Raw genomic sequence first — 27,875 nt, 5'->3', positions numbered from 1 at the left:
AATCACTGGCACCACTGCCACATCAGCTCTGGAGAGTACATTTGAAAACACTCATAGCACCCGGGCTTTATTGCACCCGGGCTCCTTGAGCTTTATTAGGACTCTGAGCCGTGCAGTGCCATTTCGGACAGGAAAAAGGAATGAGAAATTCTCTGATTTTGGTGTTGACCTAGTCAAAATTTTCGTTTTATTTCTAGTTATCTTTCGTAAACAGCCAATGGAACTGAATGATAAAGTTTTATAAGCTTTGTACTTCTACTTATCACACATTTGATATGAACTTTACAAGTTGACTGCATTTGGAGCTTTTGTGCTGATTTAAGCTGCTGGACTTCATATAGTGTGTGAGACTTGACTGGGGAGAGCCACTGAGGAAAAATGTTGAAATGGGGGTCGCTTTTCTGGTCATCGATTGTTGGTGACAGCTTCATTAAAATGTTCTCGTTTCTCTTATTGATTCTCACAGCTCTCATCTGAGTTTTCTCTCTTTCTTTTTTTCCAGGGGGAGTGGTTTTGCCCCGAAGGCCGCAGCACTTATTTCGGTCGAGGTAATCTGAGGATTACTAACCTGACTCGAAGCGACGCTGGCACCTATAAATGCCTTATCAGCACGTCACGAATCACGGCAACCGAGACACTTTCATTAGCATCCCAGTCACACACACTGATCATTTATGGTAAGTGGTTCCTTGATGATCTTTTTTTTCACCATTGCTGTTAAGTTTTGCCTTCAACACACAGTTTTCAAGTTGTTTTCATGCAACCCATTTATACAGTAAAACCTCGTTGATATGTCCCCACAGAGTTACATTATTTTTCTTTTGGTTAATGTGTTCGTGGATAGCACGATTTCTTAGCTAATACGTTCAAAATTGCAACAAATTCTGGTCACGTGATATGTTTGGTGACCAACCGCATAGGTGAAGGCATACAGGTTGGTCGAACCTGGGGCCTGTGACACACGCCAGAATGCAGCGGCAATCACAGGCTGTTGTGGCTTCTCTGCAGTGCCTAGGTGCATAGGGGCGGAGAATGAAGAAAAAAGTGTGATAACATACTGGGCTTATACCATGGGGCGCGACATGAAAGGAAGAAATGAATCGGCTTCTTCGCGGTACCTAAGGGCAAGGGAGACGAGCATCTGGGAATAACAATGATACATACGAACAGGCTGGGTCTGAGGAACGCAGCATGAAAAGTAAGAACACTGCGGCAGTCAGCTGTTGCAGCGGCTTCCCCCCCATGCAGTTATGCCAGGGGGCGAAGCATCCGAAAACAAGGACAAGATGTCTGCTATTTTCACCAGTACCGTCGACGGATAGGATGTGTTGCGAAGTTTCTTCCGCATTAAGGACAGTGCAATTTTGGCCTGAATTCTGTGAGCACTAGAAACGGGACTCTTCTGACCTTGTGCCAGGAAATGTTAATCGACAATTCTATGGAGTGAAATTGCCAGTAAGTGCGTGTGTTACTTCATTCAACACATATTTTTCAAAAATATCTGTTGGTTTGGATTGTACGTTTTCCTGGATAATACATCTTCTTCTCACATTTTTTGAGAAACTTATGAATGAGGTTTGCTATATATGCCCTTGTATTTTAAGTTCATTATTGTTTTCACTCATGTGTTAGGACCATTCTTGTTTGCTTCTCTTGCATGCACAACTTCACATCTAATGGAAGCTCACAGTGTGCTTTTTTGGAAAGCCGAAAAGAACAGTGCAAAAGAGTTTGTGGGTAGACAGAGAAAGGCAGAGGACAGGTGCTGCTTTTGTTCATAATCTCACGCCCTTTTGTGGTGTACTCTTTAAAAGAAGCATGATTGCCCAGCTCTCCTTTTTGCTTCAGAGAGTGTTGCGGTGAGGTTGGAAAGTAAATATTGTGGTGTAGTGTATGCTTAGCGTAATGCAGGACACTGGAGCTGGAAGTCCATACAAGTGCAAGGATGTCTTTTTTGTAAGATGCGATTTTTGGTTCTAGTGCAGGGGCTGATTGCTTTTCTTGCGCTACTTATAAGCGAGGCAGGAGCTTTCTGAAATCGCTTATTTTCCCCGTATTTGTTATATTTTATGGCATTTGTACATTTTATGGCATTTAAGCAGATGCAAGTTATTTTATTTGCGTGCATTTGTTTCATTCGTTTAAATTGCGAAGGTGAGGTCTGTGTGTTACTTCATAACTTGTTGTTCTGCCCTGATCCCTTGCAGAGCCCCCAACCTTTGCATCAGAGATGATAAGCCGAGTTCGCCCTGCTGCTCGCACGGTTCGATTCGATTGCAATGCCCAGGGATTTCCTGCACCTGAAGTGCGCTGGTTTAAAGATGGCCAGCCCCTAGTCATCAATGGACGCATTAAGGTGCGCATAGAGTCTTATTGTCAACTGGTTTCTATGCTTTTGCAGTGCAAGTCAGAGAAGGAGCAGGGAGCTTGTTGTACTTGTAGAGGCTAGGAATGATGAGTTTATGTTGCACACTGAGAAATTACACGGTGTTATGCTCTTAAAGGAACCAGCAGGTTCCTTTACAATGTCTCAGTGCCTGCAGGATGAATTGAGTTAAAAGTCCTTTATTAGGTAAGCAAGGCGCATGGCCTTGGGAGCGGGTAACGAGGAGTAGACAGAGTCCGCAGTTTTCACGGTCGTCAGTCACTTCACACTGCTCTGATCAGGCCACAAGGGAACCGTATCTTGCAAACACCATTTGGACATCAGAATTAGTTGCTAGAATATTATGGTGATTGTGATGATATTCTCAGAATATATATATATATATATATATATATATATATATATGTTACGATGAAAAAACTTGCTCGACTGCTGATAACATAAGGAAAGAGTTGAAGTACACTTCTTAGAGAAACATCGGTAAATAAATGTTTCTCTAAGAAGTGTACTTCAACTCTTTCCTTATATATATATATATATATATATATATATATATGACTGTAATGACATCTCTCGGACCAATGGAAAAAGCCTGTTCTAATCACGGAAACCTAAAGAATGTGATTGCAGGTGGTCCCTGCATACAGTGTGTCTGATTTCACCCTGCATTTTGTACTAGGTTCTGTACGGGCAAATTTCTAAGTTTGTTGAAGACATTGGCTTACCTAAAAAGCTTGAGCGGTATTTAAAATATTTTATGTCCATTTATTTATTTATGCTTATGTGCATACATACTGCAGCCCTTTCAGGGTTGTAGCAGGAGTAGGTATAACAGTATAAGGATGCCTTTTGCCATGACAAAAACATAAACAAACAAAATAAAACATACACACACCATTCACATATTTAGACACATTCATATATTACACTAACTAGGTCTAGTACTGTCTAGAAACTGGTTCAGTGGAAGTGCACAGCTCCAGCCAGAAAGCGACTTTCAGTCCTCTATTGTTCACAGGAAAAAACTGTATTGGAATAAGTTAGTCCGTGTGAAGAAAGGTGCAATGCTTAAAGGATCGTAGCTCCTTGATGTGGTTGGTTTAGCAAACATTAGATAAGCCTTTTGCGAGAGGCGGTAATGGGAATTGATAGTGTGATTTAAAAACTTTAGAGAATCAGTGCAGCGAGGTTCTCAAAGAGAAGTTAAATTCACTGACGAGAGTATGGAAGAAGGTGAGAAATTATGGACATATCACCAAAGAATGATATGGAACTGCTTGCTTCTACACCACCTCAGGTTTCCTAATTTCAGTTGCCAAGTGCAGGCTCCAGACCATGGACGTATATTCAGTGAGAAGGCAGACTGCAGATTTATACACCAGAATTTCAGTTTCTTTTGGGGCCTTAGACAGTGTACTGTGCAAATATCCAATTTTCTTCAAGGCACAGAATGTCACATGTCAGTTGTAATAGTATCTCTGAATTAAGAATAAAGGTGCTTAAGTTCTGGGACTTTTTTTAATAGGGGGGTGTGCGAATATTCAAAAGTTTAAGTGCAAAAAGAATAAGTCTGTGCCAGTTTCTGGTGAAGCATCACACTCGTGAGCCTGACAGTGAAGTGTCATTATGTCGTCTCGTTGCCTGAAGGTGATGCGGTCAGAAGACAACAAGTACCTGCGGAAGGTTCGACGCCACATGGCTGACGAAACTGGTGGCAGTGCACAACACCAGCAACGACGTGCTGCAAACAATGTGCTGGTCATCTCGCACCCAATCAAGCGGGACGCGGGCTTCTACCAGTGCTTGGCATCAAACATGGCTGGTCTCAACACCCTAGCTGCCCGGCTGGTGCTAAATGCCTCAGGTAATGCCTCAGGTAGAGGCGACTTGTCTAGTTGATGCTGTAGCATGCTGGAAGCGTGCAGTTCAAGAGATGAGGACACACATTAACTCTTTCCCTACCGCACCCATTGAGCATCGTTAGCCCGCTAACGATCATTTCATGCCCCGATTTCAGAACCTTCTGCATTGCTAATGACCACGCTGCAGATACAGCTTGTAGGCAATGAACCAAAGTTTTGTTTCCGATGTAGTTTTCTTTTGTCCTGCGAGGGGGCACTTTCTAACACGCTGCGAAGAAATGTAGACGCGGACCTGCGCTCATTGCCCGCCATGTTGCCCGCAGATGACACCTTCGCCGCTCAACTTCGGAGCCTTCCGTGTTGCTTACAGGCACGATGCGCATCTGGCTTGTAGCCGGAGAACTCAAGTTTTGTTTCCGATATAGTTTTTTTTTGCCCCTACAAAACGGCATTTTTTAATGTACTCCGAAGGTGCGGTACCATCAAAGTCACTTGGCAGCCTCCGCATGCGCGGCAATGCTCTAAGGCATAGCAAATCTCAGGACTCCGTTTCGTCTGCGAGTGATTTATTCGACGTCTTGTGCAACAGTGAGCCTGAAAATGTTGCATGGTGCTGAAGATGATTCAGTTTTCACATCGGTGATGAGGAAGCCAGCCTGAAACACAGGTGGTCGCGCTCCGATGCACAACTAAAGGGATTCCAGTTATTTTTTTTTGTAGCAACAATACTATTCAAGATAGAAATAATTTTTTTTTTTTTTTTTTGCAGAGAGTGGCCAATGGAGTAACAAACATTTCGCATATTTCAGAAAATTTCTAACATTTTTTTCTTTTTAAATACAAGCGTGTTTTTGCAAGTTTTGATGAATTTTTTTCTAAAATCTCGTTTTTAGCAAATAAAATTTTTTGTTGCAACATAGAATTTGTTGTTTAAACGTATATTAATAGAAAGCACCTTTATTCAGCTCCGTTTTTGGGTATTGCAATCAATATTGAATGCAATAGTTTTTACAGAAAAAAAAAATGTACTGAAACATTCAGAAAATGGTCATTTTCCCCATGGTAGGGAAAGAGTTAAAGATGCACCTGATTCACACTTGTCCAGTGTGTTTTATTCCCTTGCTTTATTTTTTGCACTGAATGTACACAATTTTTGGTTCTGTTTATAATATCTTACTCTTTTCTGTTCTGACGATATGATGCTAGGGACATGTTTTGGTAATGCGGGAGCAAGGCTTTGGCTTTGAGTTCTCCGCTTCAATTTTTGGCTAGATTCTTTCGTATCAATGTCTCCATCATTGGAGTGAATAGCAACTTTGGCAAAACTGTTTAGTTGTTGACAAATGAAAATACTTAGTAGTGTAAAAGTAACTCGCGTTACAGTTGTAACATATTGAACCTGAAATAACTTCCTTATTTTTTACTGACAATAATGAAGCGCCCATTTTATTTGTAAGCATTAGCAAACGGGGTGGGTATTTTGCCCTACTTGAAAATGGTCTTGAATATGAACCATGAGAAAAAGAAGTGCACCTATCTGTGAGCGTAGTTACTGCAGGATGCCAGCATATCATATAATATTTTTTCTTACCAATGCAGGGGATCAGCCCAGCCCTCCCACTGGTTTGAAAGCTGTCACAAATTCAAGCACAGCTATTCTGCTTTCCTGGAATCCCTCTGTTATATCACCGGGACAAGTAATCCAGGCTTACTCAATCCACTACCTCCCCACATCAGGTACTGGGGGACAGTTTCTTCTCTTTTCCTCCTTTGGATGGATTGAGCTGTTTTGAGAGATGTGGAAAGATTTTTTTCTACTGGGCGTTTGTGTGCATAGGCTGGCTGATATATATGCCACTTGTAATATGGGAACATTGGGAATTAGTATTTATAGTTATGCTTATTTGTGAATACTGCAATCACCACTTGCCGACTTTAGCATAGTGGTAAAAACATGGAGTGTAATATAGTGGCATGTACAGAAAATGTACTGAATACAGGTAATACGACGGATATTGGAGTAAACACAATTATCATCAGACTAAGTAATGCATTTAGAACTACAAAATGGTGGTCAGGTGCTGTTGGACTGTTATTGTTTTTCAGTTATCATTTATTTCAACTCAGTGTCAATCAACTCAGCTAAAGGCACTGCCAGTGCGCTTTCCAACGACCATTAAAAGCATGCAAGTGCCACTCTGACCAAGTGTCTTTCTCCTGAATTTGATGCTGTTGCTGTCACTGTGCTGTGCATCTGAAAAACTCCCCACTCTGCAGGTGGCAATGAGCTTCAGAAGGTTTCTGTGAACACGTCCCTCCTCATCGAGAAGCTGATGCCCTTTACAAACTACACCTTTTATGTGCGAGCCTACAGCGGCAAGAGTGCCAGTGAGCAGTCGGAGAAAGTCATCCAGACCACTGGAGAGGATGGTATGCCACCGTGCCTCTTTAGCTGGCTACTCTTCCGGCTGCGTTGAGGTTGCACTGAGTTTTAGTGTACATGATTTCTGTTTTTCTGAGGGACATTTAAATTACTAATACTATAACTTTTCTGTTTGTTATAACCTGGAGGATTCCCAAATTCTTGCAACACGTTTGTGGGCTGCAGTTTCTAGGGCTACCACAATTATCTTAAAAGAAGTAAGTTCACTATCCAAAACAGGTAAATGCAAAAAATTCCATATATTTTTTCACTAGTAAACAAAAAGTGAGATAAAGTGTTATTGGCCATGAAAAGGGCCTATTTACCGTATTTACTCAAATGCTTTTGTACTCATTGTAAAAGTGAGAACTCATACCTTGTGTTATAATTCAATGAATATCGTTGAATGATTGAATAATTTTTGATCTGGTTCTGTGTCACCAAAAGCAACATTCATGTTACTATCATGGTCGCACTACATTCAATAAAATGTAATGTATAATCTTACTTCTTGTCACTGCATGTCGATATGCATCATAGCTAAAGCATGTTTTTAGAGGCTACGTGTTCATTATCATTAAAAATTTCTTATTGGATGCCGTAAACAGTGCTGTTCAGAACTGAAATTTAGAAGCCAGCATTGGTTATGAATTTAGCTGCTCTGAAAAACCCTTATGATAGCAATTAAAGGGACAGTGAGGAGGGCTCTACAGTGGAACCTCGATTATACGTCCCCGACGACCCGCATTTTACGACGAATTTGTGCGGTCCCGGCAAAACCCCCATAGAGACAATGCATTAAAAACCTCGGTTATACGACGCAAATTTTAGAAGGACCTCGCTTCGTACGACGTTTGGTTTGGCTCGTACCATCCGTCAAAAAAGGTCGTCAGCAAACGCAGGCCGGGATGTACCGTATTTTCGCGATTCTAAGCACCCCCCCCCCCCCCCCCCCCCCCCCCCTATTTTCGGAAAAAAATTTCTGAAAAAAAAAAAAAAAACTTTGCATGCGAATCTAAGCATCCCCTTTTTTGCGCGGAAGAGAGAGTTGCCGAGGCCGCCAAGTGCACTTGCTCTCTTTTTCGTCGAGCCTGTGCAGTCGGAGTCCCGAGGAGGCGCGGCCTGCGCGTTGTTGTTGTGACTGAGAGAAGGATGAAAAGGAAATTGCACGGGCCTGCCTAGCCACCACCGCTGCCAAGTGCAGATAGAGGACAGTTAAAAGATCAGAGGAAAGATAAAGATAAAAGATAAGACGCGCGGCGTCGTCGCAGCAACAAATGCGTCGGCCGGAGCGGACGCTGATGAAAAAGCAGATAAGCGGGCGAGGCCGCGCTCGCTCGCCGAAGCGAGGACAGCGGCGTCCACGGCGCTTTTTGTGTTGCTGCGTTCCCACACTACAAGACAGATGGCGGCACAGAACTGTCTGCAGCTATTTTTCTTTTGAATGTTTCCTAAATTTTTTCTCGCGCCCGTTTCATCGAGATTTCGCCGCGAAAAGAGGACCCCGGGGGGGGGGGGGGGGGGGGGGGGGGGGGGGGGGGGTCAGATTAGATTTTTCGAATCTAAGCACCCCCTCTCACTTTGGGCATCGCGATCGTGAAAAAAAGGGGGTGCTTAGAATCGAGTAAATACGGCAGGCACACTTTAGCCAGTCGATAACCAGTGCGCCTTAATCTTTCCACCCATCAAGAAAACCGCGCGAGCCGCTGCCCCACTGCTCACGGCAGCCTCAACGGCCATTTTTATCTTGTTTGTTGAAGACTAGCCGTCTGCCGGCAAAAATGTGCTGCATTTGTGTTCCGAAAAAAAAAAAAAAGAAAAGACGACGATGAAGTTCAGACATTAAAAAATATCACGCTTGATTTTCGATTATACGACACCCGGATTATACGACGGTTTCGCGCGGTCCCCTGAACGTCGTATAATCGAGGTTCCACTGTATTAATATTTTTTTATAGCAAAATCCGATAGTTCGGCATTTCATGGATTTGTTGCCACTTGGCCGGCAGCGAAAGATGCATTTATTTCTAAGAAATTTGGATTCGAAGTTGAAAAAGTTTTTCCCGCCGCTCTGATTAAAACTTTGGATTTTTTTATGACGACACAGGACTAAGTGACGTGAAACATGACGTGCACATGACGTAACGCAGACTCCATGATTTCTGGCTGCTAGCAGTGCGGCCTAGCAGCAGCCGAAATGAAAGCTACCGCCGGCCGCACGTTGAAGGCATCTATCGGCTATTGTGGCCGTCGCTACCGTCGCTTCGTTTACGTTTGCACCGGCGTTTTGCCAGCGTTATGATGGATTCCATTCTCGAAGTCGTCAACGAAGTTCTAGCAAATAGACACCTTTAGCATACCGTGTACCTTGTTACCGTTAGCAGAATACCGGGAGCCCGCCTATAGCCGGTGAGCAGGCTATAGGCGGGCTATAGCGCGCGCCTGCAGCATTGGTCCTGATGCTGCAGGCACGCGCTTAGCTGCCGGGTACGTGGCGCCATCTGGCGACGTCAAGGAGATTTGAGCATGCATTGGTTGCGCGTCAGTGATTCGTGGCTTCTCATGTCCCAGTGTTGCTAGAACCATTGGTTCTAGAACTGAAATTTAGAAGCCAGCATTGGATATGAATTCATTGGTTCTAGCAACACTGTTTTGTCCTATGACGTCATCACACTTGTACTTGCGAGTTTGGCCTGTGGCGGCGATACCTGTATTTTGGTTCTTGCTCTTTTCTACGTTACAAGAGCTTTGTTGTCAGTATGAGTGGCGTTTTTGTAATCAGGAGCTGGTACTCTGTCGATACAAGCCAACTTCAATTTCTCCTCAGTGTCCCTTTAATGAGTTCGGTTGTGTCGCACGTGAGTTGTTCTCTATTTGATTTTCTTGGCTTATTTGAATGGTAGGATTTAGGTTCAAATAAAATTGTAAGCAAATGCTATTAATACTTTAAAAACAATTTCGGTGCAAATGTTTTGGATACTTCTTTTTTATTTTTAACAGAGTTCATGCGACATTCCTTATATTTTGAACAGACTGCCTAAAATGCACAGATAACATTGTTGAGCAATACATAAATAATGATAAATAATATTAAATCCTTAAAAGCAAATACTTTATTAAAATAAATAGTGCTTTTAATAAATGAATACCTTGGGACTTTCAATGTTAAACCAAGCATACACATTGAACTGAACCTAAAATTAGGAGTGTGCAAATATTCGAAAGTTTGAATACATATCGATTATGTTTGATATTCAGTTCACATTCATATTCGAGAAATGTCAAATATTAAAATGTTTTGAATATTTCGAATAATTGTTAGCGGTCGTATACCACGCTGACTTTCTTAATTTCGACTATGGTAAAACCACAATATCTGGGCAGATTATCCGACTATTTATTTATTTATTTTTGTTTTCTTCACTGGCGTTTGTAGTGTGGACCGATTGCATTCAGCTGCTGCTAGGCTTGGCCTCGTGTGAAATTTCACAAGTGGGCTTTCCCACATATGACGCCTGATGTGAGCAAGAGTGCCCGCTGTTTCGTCTTGATCCCTTCATAATGTGTTACATACTTCATGCCCATACCCGTGACATGCGTGCTGTCACCTTCATAACTCTCCTAGCCCGAGGTCTGCCATCTTGTTTTGGTCAACTACGATATGTGGGAAAGCCCACTTGCGGAACTTTTCATGGGGCTCCCGGAAGGACGAGTCGATGTGTCACAATAGGGCAAGTGATGGTGTAAGAATGCTGCCTATTGCATGGTGCATTGTGACCCGTGCACCTCCGAAGTGGGCATTACGGCAGGCATGACAACAATCAGAGGGCCCGTGTCGCCTAGCCGCATAGTTTGCCTTCTTATCTTTTTATGAAATTCTTTTTCATGCTGGACAGGTTCAGTATTCAATTCTATATTCAAGGGCCTTTTTCCTTCATATTCGAAAATTTCATGTTCGCATACCCCTATTTATATTACATGCATTTGTTCCACTCGTATTGTTTATATGGCATGCATTCATTTCATTGCAGTCCAGCCTTGGAGTGCAATGCTTGCTCCATGTTTATTGACGTTGCTTTCCCACAGTGCCGCTGGGGGCACCCTCGGTGACCGTGACGAGCCTCACACCGACGACCATGCACATCTCTTGGAGTGAGCTGGCGCCATCAGTGGCCAGGGGTCACATTGCGCTCTATCGCATCCACTACCGCTTGCATGGGCAGAATTATAACAACGTCTTGGAAGTCAAGGGAACTGTCCGCGAGTACACCATCACTGGTAGGTCACACAGCTGCTAACATTTTTTAAGTCCTTGCGTGTTTTCACAATTGGGAGTAATGCAAAATTCTGTGTGTTTTGGAATTGCCAGTGGCAAACTGCAGAATGTGTGTTGGGTTTAGGGTTTGCAGTTGCAAAATTTCAGCAGTCAGCATGTTTGAACTACATAGTCAGCCCATACACAGTGTCTTTTGTCTTGCTTGAGGGTGTCTGCTGTAAGTATTGTTGTGCTCTTGATTAGGGGTTCTCAGTCTTTTAAGCATTGGGCAACCCAAAACAGTTTTCAAAAAATGCTGAGGGGCCCCGCATGTCATGGCTTTTGCTCCTTCCTGTCCGAGATTCGCATAAAGAGAGAGCATGTGGACACACACACAGCCCCCAAGGCACATGGCCAAATTAAATAACAATGACTGTAGGATGAAAGTTTGTTTTGCTTAATATCACCTCAACGTCTTCTGTGCTCTTTCAGGCAACGCAGGCTCAACTCTGTCATGGCAAGGCATGACACAAAGAAAAAAGAATTGTACTGCATTGTGCATGGCAAAACATACATAAACAACCTTGCATGATGCAGCTTTTACATAAGTGTTAGGATATTTTACGCAAGGATTTTTATCTAAGTTTGATTTGTTCTGTGTCAAGCTTTTGTAATGATCTCAGTTAAATCACAAAAGAAAGGTAACGCAAACACAGCCGAGCGCATATGTGCTCAAAGCAGTGCATGCACTTTAGACAGTTGCCAAGTATTAGCAACATGTCTGTGACTGAAGAAAAGAAAACAAAAGGCTTTCCTTAGATTTTAATGCGAGAGAATTAGGGATCCATTCAGCGGAGAGCCTGGTGTAGTTGGGCATTATTGCTGGTGTGTGTGGAAAAGCCAGATTGGTTGACAGGGTTATGACGTCACGTGTGGAACTGTGTAACGAAAAGTGATTAAAAAATTTGAAAACTGATGACTAGAAGGTCACAATATGACTCAAACGTCACTACGATATGGAAGTATCTAAAGTAAATGAATTGCACTGAAAAGAAAATTGAGGTAATTAGTCAGAAATCGAGCCCCGGACCCTTGTGTTGCGAATCAGACATGCTATTCCTAAGCCATGCAAGCGCGCTCATATGGCTTGGTTATAAAGGGGAGCTGTATATGTATGTCATGTGGTGTTTCACATAATATGGAAACAGTGTTCGTGTCTTCGTGGGGAAGAGGAGCTGCTGATGGGACCCATTAACACTGTCATGTCATACCCTTAAAGGCGGAGCTTAGTGTCTCCAAAATTTTTTTTTACAGTGCAGCCAAACTGCAGTTTAAGGTCCATTACCCTTCCCATTAGTGTAGAATGCTGAAACAAAGAAATCAAATTTCCTTTTGGTAATCTAAAGAAAGAGGGTAACCGTGCAAAGAGAAGAGTTTTACAGCACCGAATTCTTACATTCCACAGGTCTGGAACCTACAAAGGAATATGACGTTCGTGTTATGGCCGGAACAGCTGAAGGTTTTCCAGCCCTTTCCGATGAAGACTGGCCCTGGGTCACTTACCGCATGCCCGAGAAGTCCTCTTCAACCAGTGAGTTTCTTGCTCCCTCTTCATTTTTTTAATCATTAATCATTCAGATTCATTGTTTCATAGACCTTGCCTCAGTCGGTACTTATCGCAAGAAATATTGACTTCGTACTGCTCAAAATTCACTCCTTGACATCTTGCCTCGTAAGACTACAGTTTGTATGCCGTTGTTAGATGCATTCGTGGACTATCACGGCACTGCCTTGAGTTGAAATTATAAATACTGTACATCATACTTGTATTATACTACCAAGGTGCTATGCACCATTGTTATTAAAATACTGCACTGCAAAAGTTGTAAAAATTCACACTTTCTTTCACCAGTGATGTGGCTGTAGTGGCTCTTTCCACTGTCTTGTCATTAGCACTGACAGCACTCGTATAGCTTTCAAGCCAGTTTGCAGATGTAGGCCATGCGAAATTGCTGCACCCATTTTCCTGGTGTTATGTGGTGAGTGTGAAGATTTTTGTAACAGGTGTGGGGAAGAACAGGGAAATGTGCATCTTGAATGCACGCACACTACGTAATGTTCAGCTGTTACAGGGTGCACAGTGACGTAAAGAATTCTGACAGTGCCTTGTGTGACACGCATGCAACAAAATCAAATAAGAAAATGGAGGAGCACAGAAAAAGAAAGCATCCCGTCATGACTCTTCAACTGGTGCTCATAGTGATGAGTACGACGCCTTAAGATTTCGATTGGACATCAGCACCATTCAGGCTATGGGGGGTAGACTTCAGAGTCACTCGCTGACCAACATCGTCACCCCCGCCTGTCCAAATTAATCAAAGTGCAGCCAAATTCCTCCAAATCGACGAGAGTTTCATGTTTCAGATGGGGTGCTCGAATTATCCACTTTTCAAAATTGACGAGGATCGAATTAGCAAGCTTTTGCTGTGTTTTAGTTTGGCAAGCCCCCTTCAATGTCTGCAGCACTACCAGTGTTGTATGCCAGCAAAGTAATCGTTTAAACAAGGGTGGGAGTGCTACCCCATTTGCACTGTCCTGCTCCAAACTGCTATCCCTGTGCCATCCTGCTCCAAAATACAATTTTGCACCAAAACAGCTCCATACTGGCCACCTCTTTTCTGGCGCACTAGTCTCGCACCCTCATCCAAAAAAATTCCAATCGTGTTCGATCCTCGCAGGCATCAGGTATGACTTCGCTTTGGTTTCGCCTTGGCAGTGGCATCACCGATCTTCTCAAGACTGCCTTGGGAAGCAGGGGCATAAAAAATGCGAGAAAAAGTTCTTTTTTTGACAACCCTGGTAACATATTAGGAGTGCGCAAATCACGCAAGTAAATAAAGTATGTTGCAGCTGTTGTTGGTGCAGGGGAAAAAATAGAAAAGTTTGTTGTTTGGCTTGTTGCAGTGCCAATGCCTCCAGTTCTGTACCTGATTGTCATCAATGCCACCACCCTGGAGGCCCGCTGGTCTGTGTCCTCCGAGGAGAAGAACCCAGTGGCGGGTTTCAAGCTGCGCTTTCGTGAACAGGGCAGCCACTTTCCGGAGCCCGTTGTTCTGCCCAACACCACCTTTTCCTACGTGGTCCACAACTTGAGTGAGTTGCGTTGCCTCTGTGAAGCCAGTAACTTCAGTTGCACTGGCCTGTTTGATTATCCTCACTCCGTGACAGCTGTAGGAATTTACAGAACAGGAAAGCCATTAGAGGAAAAGTTTTGTCGCAGCCGTGGCATGGAACCTGGGACTGAAAAGTGCTCTGCATTGGTCAAGTGTGCAGGCATAGAATGCGCTATTCCATTCTGGGCGAGGGATTCATAGAGTTAAGGGGAAGGGGGCAGTGTTTGAGGTGTCCATGAAAAGAGGTACGGCAGCCTATAATGGGGTGGGTTATCATTTCAGAGAAGCCATATGTCCAGCGCTTTTGCAGTGTACAAGGGCAGTTACATATAAAATGGTTAGAATATCTCCGACACATATAGCACCTGTGTGTTGTGACATCAGTGTTTAATCGTTACCAACTAGTACACATGACAGTTTTGTTTGTTTGCAAAAATGTTGTCTTCTTCCTTCAGCCTACATTTGCCAGGCCATAGCAATCAAAGCACAGCTTGTATGCACTTTTTGACGGCAGTGAGGCATTTATTCTTCACACCAGTAGTAGTCTTTACAAAGGCATGTGAGTGTCGAGTTTTAATCACTGTACAAGCCGCCGCGGTGGCTCAGCGGTTATGGTGCTCGGCTGCTGACCCAAAAGACGCGTGCTCGATCCCGGCCGCGGCGGCTAGAATTTCTTTGGAGGAGAAATTCTAGAGGCCCGTGTACTGTGCGATATCAGTGCACGTTAAAGAACCCCAGGTGGTCGAAATTTCCGGAGCCCTCCACTACGGTGTCTCTCATAGCCTTAGTCGCTTTGGGACGTTAAACCCCATAAACCAACCAACCTAATCACTGTACAAGCATGCATCAAGGATGGAACTAAGAACGCCCTTACCTCTCGGTTAATCTCGTCGCAGAACCGCAAACCTGGTACGAGGTGCACGTGTCCTCCTTTAATCAGCTCGTGGACGGCCAGGAGGCTGTGCAGACAATCTTGACCCACCCTGAAAACCTGACAGTGGAGGGCGATGTGGGTGAGTGGGCTTGCCAGTTTTCTCTTTTTCTTTTTTTTTTTCACACTGCATGCCTAAATTTAGTTACTGATCTTTCTGTCTGTGCACATAAACTTTGCCACATGTGCATGTACTAGTTGCAGTATTACAGGGAACAGCTTGTTGTGGTACAGGGACAAATTTCGTCGGTCCTGCATGGAGGTTTTCTTTTTTGTTTTACAGTATTGCCCCGTGGTATAAAAAGAAGGGAAAGAAGTAAAGAAAGAATGGAGTGCAAATAAGAAGGAAGGCGGTTTAAAGAAAATGAATGCATTTAAGGCAAACGTGCAGTCATGAGCAATATCAGAGGGAACAAAGTTTCAGCATTCATTTATTGATTAATGCATAATTATTTGTGACACACACAGTTTCTTTTCTTTTTTTTTTTTTTTCATTTTATCACTAGTTCTCCTCTGGACATATAGTACTCAAAAGTCTCTCAAATTTCTCAAATTTAGTGGAGAAATAACCAAAACATTCGCAATTTTGTGCAAAAAGTATGCTCGCTCTCAAATTGCTTTGTCTGTAAGCTGCTTTGGTGAGGCTAAACACACCACTTGTGGAGACATTGTCTGTCATTTAAAAGTAGAAGTGAAAAATCACTGTCTCAGCACAAGCCAACCTCACAGAGAAGCCAGCCACGCATAGCTGAAGTCACAGGGCAGGACCATAATACCGCATTGATTCAAATATAATGCAATGACTGTAACATGAGGGCCGACTTTGCAGGCGTGAAATGCGGAGCATGTAATTGCATCTTCGTCCTGCTCTTTTATCTGGCTCCCACATGTAGACCTTTGGGCACATATGAGCAATAAACAGTTGGGTTGCCGTCTCTTCACTTCACATGACCAGATATTCTGCAAAAGTATGCGATGCTTATATACAGTGTATGAGCATTTGATAGGGGAATTGTCCTGCCCAAGAAACGAAAGAATAATTCCGGAAGCCAGTGTGCAGACAGCCATTCGAGATGAAATGTGTCGCTTATTGTAACTGCTACCCATCACTTGCATTTCTTCACATCTAATTGAGCCCAAACTAAAGCTGATGTTGTGCATTCTGACGTTCAGTAGTGTGTTGTTTGTATTTACACATTTTTCCTTCCTGTTTTGCTCTGTGGTGCTGTGGTAAGCATATCCCTGGTGAAAATCTTTCCCAGCCCAAGTGGTTTATGGAACAATTTCCAGCTGGTTCCAGTTGGAACCAACTGGAACCCAGATGGCTCCAACTGGAACCCACTGGAAATTGTTCCATAAACCAGTTGGGCTGGAAAAACTGAGAATAATCTACTTTGTGCACTGTGACAGATGTGTTCATGCTGATGTGCCAGTGCTTTGATAATTGCTTTTGCTGGCTCAAGGCCAACTTATGTAATCTGCAGAATATGTTTATGCATACTTTTGAGTTTTTGTGTGCAAAGCTGAATTGGTACAACTGCTGTGTGTGTGGTCTCTGCATTGACACGGCACATGTTTCCTGCACAGACCCACCTGGTGGCTTGGAAGCTGAACCAACTTCGCCACGTTCCATACGCCTGTCCTGGAAGCCACCAAACTCAGTTCACAACATCACCTACTACACAGTTCGATACAGTGCTGTCCACCCCAAGAATCATATAAACTCTACCGTGGTGCAGTATGTCCGAAGGTAACCAAAATATTAGCCTGTTGAACAAGTGCAGTTTGCATGTGGGCAAGTTAGCGTTGCCGCGCATTAAATTCTGATGTTATATGCCTTAGTCCTAACGCAGGTCATCTCTCTGCTTTTGTGCATGTGGCGAGCTTTTTTGTTGCATTGCCATGTGATTTTAAAGTTGTCCTGTCTCCTTGTCCTTTCCTTTTTCCCTGCAATTCCAGCACAACTCCTGAGGTGGTTGTGAAGGGCCTCCAGCCATTCACGCTTTATGGGTTTGCTGTGAGATCCCACGAGGCTGATCACCGCCCCGGCCATTTCAGTCAGCTCATCGAGTGCAGGACCAGTGAGGACAGTAAGAAGCCCCCCCTCTTCTTTACTCTTTGGTCTGTGTGCTGCTTGGTGTGATGATACTGGCTGGGGTAATAAAATATATACACCTGCAGTAAAAAGTTAATGGGAAATGTTGGCAAAAAAATTTAATTTCGAAGTCTTCTTTCCATGTGTCTTGGAAGACGTGTGCGCAATATAATTGTCGCTGTGCGAATTACCTCGTGCACCTTGAATCTTTGGCAGAATCTTGGGCAATATGCTTTTGGTGCAAAAAAAAAAAAATTAAATTTCTTCAACAGTCACTCCTTCCATAAACTTTTGATAGCGGGTGTACAATGAAGGAACGAAATATTTTTGAATTTTATCAAAGGACCCGATGTGTCTAATAAGTTCATTTAACTGTAATCATGGTTGTCAGCGTAAAATTTTGAGGTTATGTCCACAGTGCTAGACTAGACTACAGCAGGAATGCATTGTGTGCTGCCATTCACGTGTGCTAGTTGTCTGCTTCGTTCTACACATATGGAAAGCTGTTGGGGATTTTTGGGGCAAGTTTGAGAGAACCCTTGGGTTAAGAGAACCTCGCATTTCCAGCAGTTGCATCTGATCATATTGAAAAATGGGCCATATTAGCAGGTCCATGGTCATGGTCATGGTGATCATGCAGGTCATGGTGTGCTTGCCCTGGCAGTCAATAACGCCATTCACTGGTTACTTTTTAAGTGCGGGTAATGGAAAAGTGCTTTTTTTTTCTCAAGGCATCAAGAAATTTTTGTTTTTTATTATACTTGGTCAAAGCATGCACACACTTTTTTAAGCCTTGGTAGGAAAAGCTTACACGTGTTAAGTGGGAACTTATAATTTCAGACCTGTGCGAGGTAGCTTCAGCAGGTCCTAAGTCTTTTGTAACCACTAAAAACTTACCCGGTTCTTTGTTTTCTTCATTCGTTTTTGCCTTTCCAGAGCCCAGTGTACCACGAGAAATCACGTGGAATGCCATCGACCTTGGCTCCGTACGGCTGAACTGGCTGCCGCCAGAGTTCCCCAACGGCATCATTCTGGCCTACCACATCTTCTACAATGCCAGCGTAACCGACACAACGCAGGTCGACAAGTGGAAAACAAAAACTGAATCAGGCAAGTCGCATGACAGTTCTCCTCTTATCTGTACGACTTTTTAAAAAAAGTGGTGTAATCCATGCTACACATAGACTACTCCAAAGCAGGAATGCATACATGCTGACCCATATGTTTTGTTGCCATAAAGAAAGAACGGTTTTTAAGAAAATTTACTTTTATTCATGTGTGTGTTTTGTGCTCTTGCCCAGGACAGTGAGTAACGGCATGTGGCACCTGAAGTAAGACACGTAATTCTGTTGTCAAAGATCTTTCCTGAATTTTCCTTAGGCGATCACACTGTTGGTCACCTTCCATGGTTAAAGGTCTCGCCTGTCGCTCCTGAAGGTGGTCACGTTCGTGGCGATTAGTAGCGGCACTTGTGGAAGGTTCTGCTGATGTTGACGCCATTGTGTCGGGTCATAGCCACACAGTTAGCAAGCAAAATGTTCAGAGGCGAGTAAAAGTGGTCGGTCTATGTGACTTCTTAACAATATTGAGCAAAAACAGCAGAGAAAGCATCTTCAAATAAGTCGCTCATCCCCCCCCCCCCCCCCCCCCATCAAATGGGTTTCGAACCCATAGCACCGCGAACAGATCAGCTTCGCTGGCCACTGCACGAGGGCACTGTGATATCGCCACAGCCAATCACGCCTCCTGTTAAAACTGCAACACACTCTCATGCTGTGCACTGCACATCGTCGTCCTCATCAACTTCCATCTGCGGCGCGAACAGATCAGGTCAGCTTGACCTCGATCAGAGCTTAACCTGAGTCTAATATCGTCACCAGACGTGCCAACGACCCAGCAAAGCAAAACCTTGAGCCAACCAGGTTAAACACATGCTTTCGCACGGTTTAACTACATTAGAACCCTACCACTTTTTTTCATTTCCCCGAGTTAAAGTTCTACTTATACAATGCATCAGCCAATGCACGAGTAAAATTCCATATCTTAGGCCTTTTTCTGTGCTTAATACTCAACTGTAACGCGAGGGGTGACCTGTCACTTATTTATTTGGTAAAAAAACCTGCATTTCATTGAAGTAAATGCGATAGTAGTTGAGTAGTTCCAATACCTATGCAATGCAGAGAAACAAGCGGAGTGGTGTTATACTTTACTCACCATGTAAAAAGTGATCACTTTGTGACCTTTTTTGTTCATTTGGACTAGTATTGTAATTTCTTTTTTTTCTGTTTTGCTGTGCACTTTTTAGCAGTATTTGCAACACATTGACTGAGAGCACAGAAAAGGCCTTTTGTTGCAGCGTTTTGTAAGATCAAAGAGTAACCTGATTAGCTGCTGCGGAAGTACTCATCTGGGAAAAAAAGAGGAGAAAGGGTGCACACACAGACGAATTGTCAGGCAGCAGAAAAGAGCATTTGGGGCTGCATTTAACTTTTGGACTGCAAGCTGCAAACAGGGAATAATTTTTGGTCAGCACTTTTGGTAGCATATTGAGCAGGCCTTAAGGCATTAAAGTCCTTACATATAGGTTTGTAGAAAAATGTAATAATAATAATGAAAGAAGTACAGAAAAGCAGGAAGACCTTGATGGTGGAGTAAATGATGAAAAATATATGGGGAAAAAAAAAGGACTAAAGGCAAGTGCCAGGTTGTGCTTGCAAAATCAGCGAAACACAAGCATGTTTATTACATCTAGTTTTGGTGTAAATGACTGAGCTTATACGTTCTGCAGCACAGCTGTTCTGATAGCAGGCAATACTGAATGATTTCTGTATCTGCAGGCTCACACCTGACATCCATATTGAATGGGCTTTCCATCAACACGGCGTACTCGCTGCGTATGCAAGCCCAGACCTTGGCTGGCCTTGGTCCCCTGACTCAAGTCATCAAGTTTGTCATCAGTGTTCCATCACGCAGCACCATCTCCCCTCACCCACAGGGTAAGCACTGTTAATCTCTTTGCTCTTTGGTATGTTTTAATATGACATGGCGGTAGGAGATGGGAGTGCATAGGTTCGTCCTTGCTCACGTCATCATTAGCACAGAAGATAATTCACAGTTGAACAGCTAACATTCCTTTTTTTCCTCTCTCTCTCTCTCTCTGTGCTACATTTTCATTTAAAAGGATGTTGGGGACGACTCCATCCAGTTTACGTTCGAAGTGAAATTCAGTAGTTCGGTATTTTGTGGCTCCGTTGCCTTCGTTTGGCAAAAAAAAAATGTATTTTTGGCTGAGAAATGTGGAGTTGAATGTGGAACGTTTTTTTCCCAACCAATACAAACTGCAGGTCCATCCATTGCAGAGCTTGCAGTGCAACATGTTTCCTTTGAAAAAAAAAGAAAGAAATGTGCATTCCTTGTTTGGCATTGAATCGTGGCAGCACACTGATGGCCAGTGTCCCTAAGTTTTTGCCATGAAAAATTTTTAATTCCCCGCATTCAGCACAAAGAATCTGCAATATTCCATGCGAATCATAAGAAACATAAAATAAATACTTTTGAAACACGCCTCACATACTCGAAATGTACTTCATGGTTTAGCAGTGTGGGGGGGATGCGACATATGAAGAACACATAACACGTGCCATGTCTTCCTGCGCTGTTAAACCATGAACCAGTACCAGCTTGAAATCGCAGGTTTAATTAGTATTTACTTCGTTGTATTAAAGCTCAAAATACGTGGTGTTCTATGGACACTAATACTGCTGTCACACGGGCACTTTCGATCGCGATCGAGTCGATCGAAATCGAACTCAATGCAGATCCAGCATTGCTACACGGCGAATTCAATCGCGATCGACCGCGATCCTGCTCGAGCGCATGGAGTACAATCGAGGGGATGCGTTGACAAGATGGCGGCACCCTGCTCGCCCGCTTCGGAATAAATACATGTCACCGCTGGATTCTTCGACACGATAGCTCGCTCAAATGGTAGCGGTTCGCTTTTATTTCACACACTCTCGCCCGCGCGTAGAGATTTAAGCGACAACTAGCCCCTGTTTTTCAGGTAATTTGGCGATTTTCAAGCTCTTAGGCCTAACTAAATGCAGTGTGTTTACCTCGCAAGAGCGACATCTGGCGAAGCAGTTGTCTTGCTTTTAGTCAGTTGTTACATTTTCTACTATTTGCAGTTTTTCTTCTTGCAACGAAAAAAAGGCTTGCAATGCACTGACCCTAGTTATTAGTAATTACGGAAGAAAACTTCTTCATCACAGCGTTGATGTGCTTTGGCGCCTTGTCACTAGATGGCGCTACCGTTCACGCGTGCACCGAGCGTTGTTTTGCTGCTGTTCGCTATCGAGTCCACTGCTGGTTGCAGCAGAAAGTAATTAGGGTGCTTTTTCTGCTCACAGTTTGATATTTTCACAAGAAAGTTTTCTTAACTATTGTTATTATAAATTTATTAAAAAAATCAATGGTGATGATGATAGTACAAGCAGCGCCATCTCGTATGTAGCATTTCAACTAGTTGATCGCGATCGAGTGGATACGTGTAGCAGCTGTCCATCTCGATCACGCTTGAAACTTTAACCGCGCTCAAGACCGATCGCGATCGAAAGTGCCCGTGTGACAGCAGTATAAGTCAGAGGTGAATGGATGGGACACATTGTTGTGCCATTTGCCATGCCGCTGCTGTTTGAATGACATTCGTGGACCAAGGTCACATCGCTGCCGCCATCTAAGACTAGTTGCTTTAGGTGCCTTGCGAGATGACTAAAAACAGTCATGCAACCTTTATAATCCAGTGTTAGATAGTAAACATGTCTTCGTCAAGAGGCGGGAATAAGCTAGTGTATGAAGTTTCATGGCTTGTATGGGTTCTCTTGTTCACTGTGAACGCCGAATGAATTACCGTATTTACCCAATTCCAACGCGCACCTTTTTTCGGGGAAAATACGTCTCAAAATCGCATGCGTGTTGGATTCGAGTGCAAACCGAAACTGCCCCATAGCTGCCCATCGTCATCGCCATTATACGATGTGGGAGCTCACTAACTGCTGGAAACATGGGAGCACGTTTGCTCGTCGTTTTCTGCGTCGCAGGAGCCGTTTTCAACCGGTGTGGCGCTTGTCATTGGTCGCGTGCTCAGCGACCACGGACCGCGTTCACGACGACGGTATCCCGTGCACTGCCGCGGGCGGACGCCTCATCACTGCCGTTGCACGATCAAGATACGCGGATCGAAGAATGTGTTGATGAAACAACGGTTGTCGGAAACGCGTCATTTCGGCGGTAAAGTTCCAAAAACGATGAGACTCCTTTCTGTTTTGCGGCCGACTCTCTGACAGAGATTACATCGTCCGCAGGCGGGGCACGCCGCGCCGCTGACGAGGTCGTGCATCATGCCGATCTCACAGATAACAGCGCTCCCGCGCCCGTTTTTACAGTCGAAGATCTTTATCTTTCGCTCAGACGCACTGACGAAGTCATGGATGCTCCGCAAGAAGCATCGCCGTTGCCGCAGTTAACGCCTAGCAGCAGACGAACCTCCCGTAACCGGAGCTCTCCGCTTGCGCTTGGGGCGTCTTCCTTTATACTGATGCTTTGTCAGGAAATTGCGTGAGCGAAAATCTCGTTTCTCAGTCACATCCATAGCGGAGATAGGAGAAAAACCCGGGCAGAAGCGTTGGTTCACGTCTCGGTGGCGGCAGAACGAAGAAAGAGCGTCTGCGCCCGACCGTGCGGTGGAATGCTCGTAGCCAATGGAACGGCTCCGATCGTACCACGTGATTTGAAGGGCCAGTCGCGACGCTCGACTCGGGCGGGAAACAATCTTTTTTTTCGTATTTTTATCAAGAATGCGCCGCTGCCGAAGTGGCTTCTCGTAGACCATGTCGTAGACGATGGGTAGGCCTACTTCCCCGCGAATATTCAAGAGCGGGCGACGCCGTGGAGCGAAATGCCGCGTTCCCGAAATTCGGTCAAATTCGCACTTTCGCGAGCCACCGCGAGTGCTTTAATAGTATTTTTTACTAACTTCCCATTGATTATTGGCTTTGATTTTTTTACACATAAAAGAAGAGGCTTGGGGGAATACAAAACGCAAGAAAATACAAAATCGACTTTATCGAAAAAAATCGCGGTTTTTTCACCCGCATCTCCCCTTAAAATATAAAAACGGTTGCAAATTATTTTCATTCGTGGAAGTCACATGCACGTTAGAAGCGGGGCTTGTAGTTTTTTTATTTTCATTACCAATATCGGGCGCGCGTTAGAATCGGGGCTTGAAAATTTTTTTTTTTTTTTTGGTGCCGTAAATTGGGTGCGCGTTGGAATCGGGGGCGCGTTGGAATTGGGTAAATACGGTAGATCTTTCTTTTTCCCGTTCACAAATTGGCAAGTGCGTGCTCTGTTTTCATGCAGGTGTTGTTATGCGTTGGTATGAGCATGTTTTCAAATATGCCTGATCCCACCAAATACCGTATTTACTCGCATAATAGGTGCACTCGCATAATAGGCGCACCCCTAGTTTGGGCCCGAAAAATCAGATTTTTTTATTTCCGCGCATAAAAGGCACATCCCGAACTTGGCACTGTGATCAATACTGTATTTACACGATTGCAAGCCGACACCTCGCCACCCCCCGCTCCCCAATCTTTATTTTAACACAGTTTTTGCTGAACTGACTACTAGTCCTCACTAGTGCTGCTGCGGACCCACAGCACGTACAACGACATCGCGTAGAACAGCCGCACACAGTTTTCAGGGATGCTCATTTTAAACGTCTGTTTGGAAAGCTTCATCTCCAGCCGGAAACGTTCCCGACTTAGGCCCGCGAAAACCTCGGCGCTTAGAGTCGCGTACGAAAATTTAGGGACGCCGCAGTCGCAACTGCCGCACTTCTCGGCCACGTCGTATTTTCCGACCTGCCGCACGCTAGCCGTGTTCGAGAGCAAACTCCCAGCCGTGTAGCTGTTAAGGTGCTTGGCCGTCGAGCTAAAACAGCAACGCTCCGCGGCAAAGCCATAAACCACGATGAACTATCGCGCTACCGCAGATCCTGGCACTTGACAGCAGGGTGTCGAACCGGAATTTTTTCGGGTTCGGTTCGGGTTCGGGTTCACGCCTTTTGGGTTCAGTTCCGGGTTCTGCTCCAGAGCAGCATTCTGTTCCGGTTCGAACCGGTTCGGTCAGCTCCGAACCGGTTCAAACGGGTTCGAACGGGTTCAGACAAAAAAAGTGCTAAACGTAGATGGATTTTAATCAACCTTATTATGTTGTTTACTGTTCTGTGTGACACTGATATATTAAATAAAAAAATGCAAAATTTGCTCTCCGCAAAATGTGGTCAGTGCACCTACTTCAGCTTACTGTCCGCGGCAAAAAGATAGGAATTGACGGTAAGAGCCGCGAAATAAAATTAACTCGAAATTAAAGTAAATTGGCTATGCATACTTTAGTATTCATCTAATGAGATATATAAGGAAAAAAGCTGGTGGATTTTGCATCTGCAAAACCCTTCAGTCCGAGCAGTTTCTGAGACTCGATCCGTCGCTCGAGTAATAGGTCTCCCAAGAGAAACTTGTGAGTCCGGAATTTCTCCTAATCAGCATATTACACGGGAACCCTCTACGTCACCCTACACTATAGAGAGAGGAGGCTCTCCTGTATTGGCAGGTATGTACAGAGAAGGCACGTTTTCTTCATCACAAAACCAACTTAAGTCACCCCCCCCCCCCCCCCCTCTCCGGCACACCTCCAACATGCATGTCAAGAGCTTACGGAAAATATTTTATTTAAATCATCTGTTGGATACCGCCTCTGTAGCGCGCGTTATACATCTCGGACCCCTAAATCTTTGTCTCTCCAAAAACACTGCAAATCGTGGCTTCTCACGAGGACAGCGTAAAATTAAGACTTTGGCCTCTGCTCATGTCGTCGCCATCTTTAATTCTGACAAAAAGCGTATGATAATAAAATGCAAGCTTGGGTGGGTTGGTAGCACCTTGTTTCTGTACGGACATATTTAGCAACATCTTGGTTGCAACGTTGCACTGTGACACTGTGGCAAGTGCTGCATTGTGTGAAGAAAAAGGTAAATTAGCTACATACATTTTGTGACCTCTCTGGGACGCTATCAAAGGAAGCTTATGCGTCAACCGAATTTTTTAATATGTTGATAGAGTTTGGTGAACCTGTCGTGTACTTTTGGCACGAAAGGAATACTTAATGGGGTCAAACCCAACCAACAATCTTGTGTGACGCCTCGGAGTAACCCGAGTAATTTCGGAGGAGCGTCGCGCCCACTTCCGCCGAGTGGAGAGAGGGTGCGAAGGTGAAGAGCGAGAAACGAGATTAGGCGATTTAGCCCATGTAGTGTCGCCTTCGTGTTGTCCGTGTTTCCGAGCGCTGCAGTCTTCATAATGAACAACCTAGTTGCGCAATCAGCCACCCTCATCGAGAAACGAGATTGTGTGCACTTGCAGATGCCAGAAAGATGAGGCACGGAATTATCACATCGTTTCGCATGTCTACTCGGCTTAACTACTGTAAAACCCTATCACGTTTTTGTCCACCAACTAGATTCAAGGTTTTTAATTTTTAAAAACCACAAACGACCCCTTCCTGGCCGCTGTGATTATTAGGTTTTAAGTCCTCATATGTCTTTTATGGACATGGCCGTGAGAGAATTTTGCGCTGATACATTCGGTTTCCTCTCCGCTTTTCCTTGGAATACCTGTACGGCCTCTCGAAACGCAGATGAGAAAGGTTCTGATCGGTAATTACTTCCTCTTCCCGTAGCCTTACCTAGCCTTTCTTGACAACGGTGTATTAGAGTGAGTTCAACGGATGTAGATTCAATGTGCCGTAAAAACCTTTTTTGGACTTCAAAGCGTGTTTTGGACTAAACGCGTCATTAAAAAAATCTTTTTTTTGGACTTACGCGCATAGGCCGTGCATCGTTCCAAGGGACGTTTGTGCCAACGTCAGTGAATTGCTACCTGTGCATCCAATAAAAACTATTTAGGTTCATTTGAGAGAAACTTCAGGAGACTCTTAAAAAGGACATTAAGATCGCGTCTGACACTGTAACATTTCTTCTTGTGATGAAAGACGCTGAAATTTCGTGTGAACTTTTTGTGTTAATAGGACTGCTTAGAGTGTGGAAAAGCCGCATGATGGATGAACACGCAAAACCACCGCGTTCAACAAGGTCATTGTTCAGAGTACAGTGCATTTTAGCACAGGAGATATATGCTACGCAAGTTAAACCTCCAGACTGGTTGCCGCTTCTTCGTGTGCGCCTACCGGAATTTTGATGTGCGGGCGGAATAAGGGAGTGATGGTGGCGTGAGGGCGCATGCCGAGATCGCTGAATTCGACCCGCTAAAGTAAGATACGAGGCGGTCAGGGAAGTTCCTAGTATTAAGGCGAAAGCCTTTAATGTCTCATCGTTGTAAGCAGCAGTTGTCGACAGAGAATGTCACGCTTTTCAGTTGGTCGAAACGGTCGTGACGTCACAGTGCGCCAATTTCAAACGGGGCCAACTGTACTTTGGCAAGTAACCATGCAACCAATCGAAGGAACCATATAGTGATGCTCCAAGTAAGTGGAACTGAGCTTAGTTAATTGCTTAATTACCCAATTAGCCTAATTAACTTCTCTAGTCAGGCCATATAAATAAACAAAACCTAGTAAGAAATTGGTCGAGCTCGGGAATCGAACCCCGGTCTTCGGAGTGCGAGACGAGCATGCTGTCCACTCCGCCATGCCAGCTCGATGGTTTGGAATGAACAAAGGCACGTCTAGTGAATATGGTGTCTTCGCTCACTGCCATCCTCCTCCCTTCCCTTCCGGCGAGGTTTAGGTGTCCACCGAGATATGAGAGAGAAATACATTTCCTTTCCTCAAAAACCAATTTACCGACGAGAGGTAGAACCGAATGGGCGATGGCGTTCTAGCAGCGTTGCAAGACGCTCTCACTTTCCACTCTTAGAGGCGAAGCTTAACATCTTAACCACACATCAGTGACCACACTTTAGGTCAAAAAATTGCACCCCCCCCCTGAATTTTGACGGGTGTCCACCGAGATATGTGAGACAGTTACTGCGTAATTTTCTTTCCTCAAATACAATTTTCATTTTCTTCATTACGAGGCCATCTTCTTTCTTCTTTCACTCCCACTTCCTCCGTTCCTCTACTGTGCGGTTCAGGTGTCCACCGAGATGACAGAGATTTACTGCGCCATTTCCTTTGCTCAAAAACCGTTGCGTTGAAACGGCAAGGCATCGCGCCGAACGGGTGGTGGCGTTCCGTGGACTCCCTGGCAGCGCTACAACACGCTGTCGCGTTCCACTCCTAAAGGCGAAGCTTAAGCTTAATTAGCAGTTAATTAGTAATCAGGCATAATCAGTAATTAACCATTAATTACTGATTTGTCATCACTTAGTAATTAGTACTCAATTACATGTGACGCCGCCAGTGCCACAGAAGCACTGAAAGTGGTGCGGAAAACGCTTTCGCCTCTACGCACTTTAGACAGTCAAAGTGCCCCTTGAATTTTTCCATAAGAGAAAAGAAAAACAAGCTTCGGAGATGGCCGAGTAGATTAAGCCTGATGACATCGTCATTATCATCATCACTATAGGCGTCAGAAAATCGAAGCTTCCCTGTTGCGCCGCGACTGGTTCGAATCCCAATAGGGGTTGAGTGTTTTGTGTATGTGTGTGTGTGCGTGCGTGCGTGTGTGTGCG

At 44.3% G+C, this 27,875-nt stretch overlaps 1 protein-coding gene across 1 annotated transcript in view; it reads left to right on the top strand.

Moving 5' to 3' along the window:
• The first annotated feature begins 208 nt into the window (after positions 1-208).
• LOC149340583 (protogenin-like) overlaps positions 209-27,875 on the top strand; it is a 50,899-nt gene continuing 23,232 nt past the window's right edge. Inside the window, exons 1-13 of the mRNA XM_089549407.1 lie at positions 209-677; positions 2,208-2,356; positions 4,034-4,250; positions 5,848-5,985; positions 6,526-6,678; positions 10,757-10,948; positions 12,391-12,516; positions 13,890-14,078; positions 14,995-15,111; positions 16,617-16,779; positions 16,989-17,119; positions 18,061-18,234; positions 19,962-20,120. Coding sequence (XP_089405533.1) covers positions 2,231-2,356; positions 4,034-4,250; positions 5,848-5,985; positions 6,526-6,678; positions 10,757-10,948; positions 12,391-12,516; positions 13,890-14,078; positions 14,995-15,111; positions 16,617-16,779; positions 16,989-17,119; positions 18,061-18,234; positions 19,962-20,120 — 1,885 coding nt within the window. The 5' untranslated portion in view covers positions 209-677; positions 2,208-2,230. The remainder of the gene's footprint in view (positions 678-2,207; positions 2,357-4,033; positions 4,251-5,847; positions 5,986-6,525; positions 6,679-10,756; positions 10,949-12,390; positions 12,517-13,889; positions 14,079-14,994; positions 15,112-16,616; positions 16,780-16,988; positions 17,120-18,060; positions 18,235-19,961; positions 20,121-27,875) is intronic.

The sequence above is a fragment of the Amblyomma mixtum genome, chromosome 6 (genome assembly GCF_055824585.1).
Source record: "Amblyomma mixtum isolate Tamu chromosome 6, ASM5582458v1, whole genome shotgun sequence".
In the NCBI taxonomy this organism is placed as follows: domain Eukaryota; kingdom Metazoa; phylum Arthropoda; class Arachnida; order Ixodida; family Ixodidae; genus Amblyomma; species Amblyomma mixtum.
Note: the sequence above shows the minus strand (reverse complement) of the source record. Positions and strands in the feature narration are given on the sequence as shown.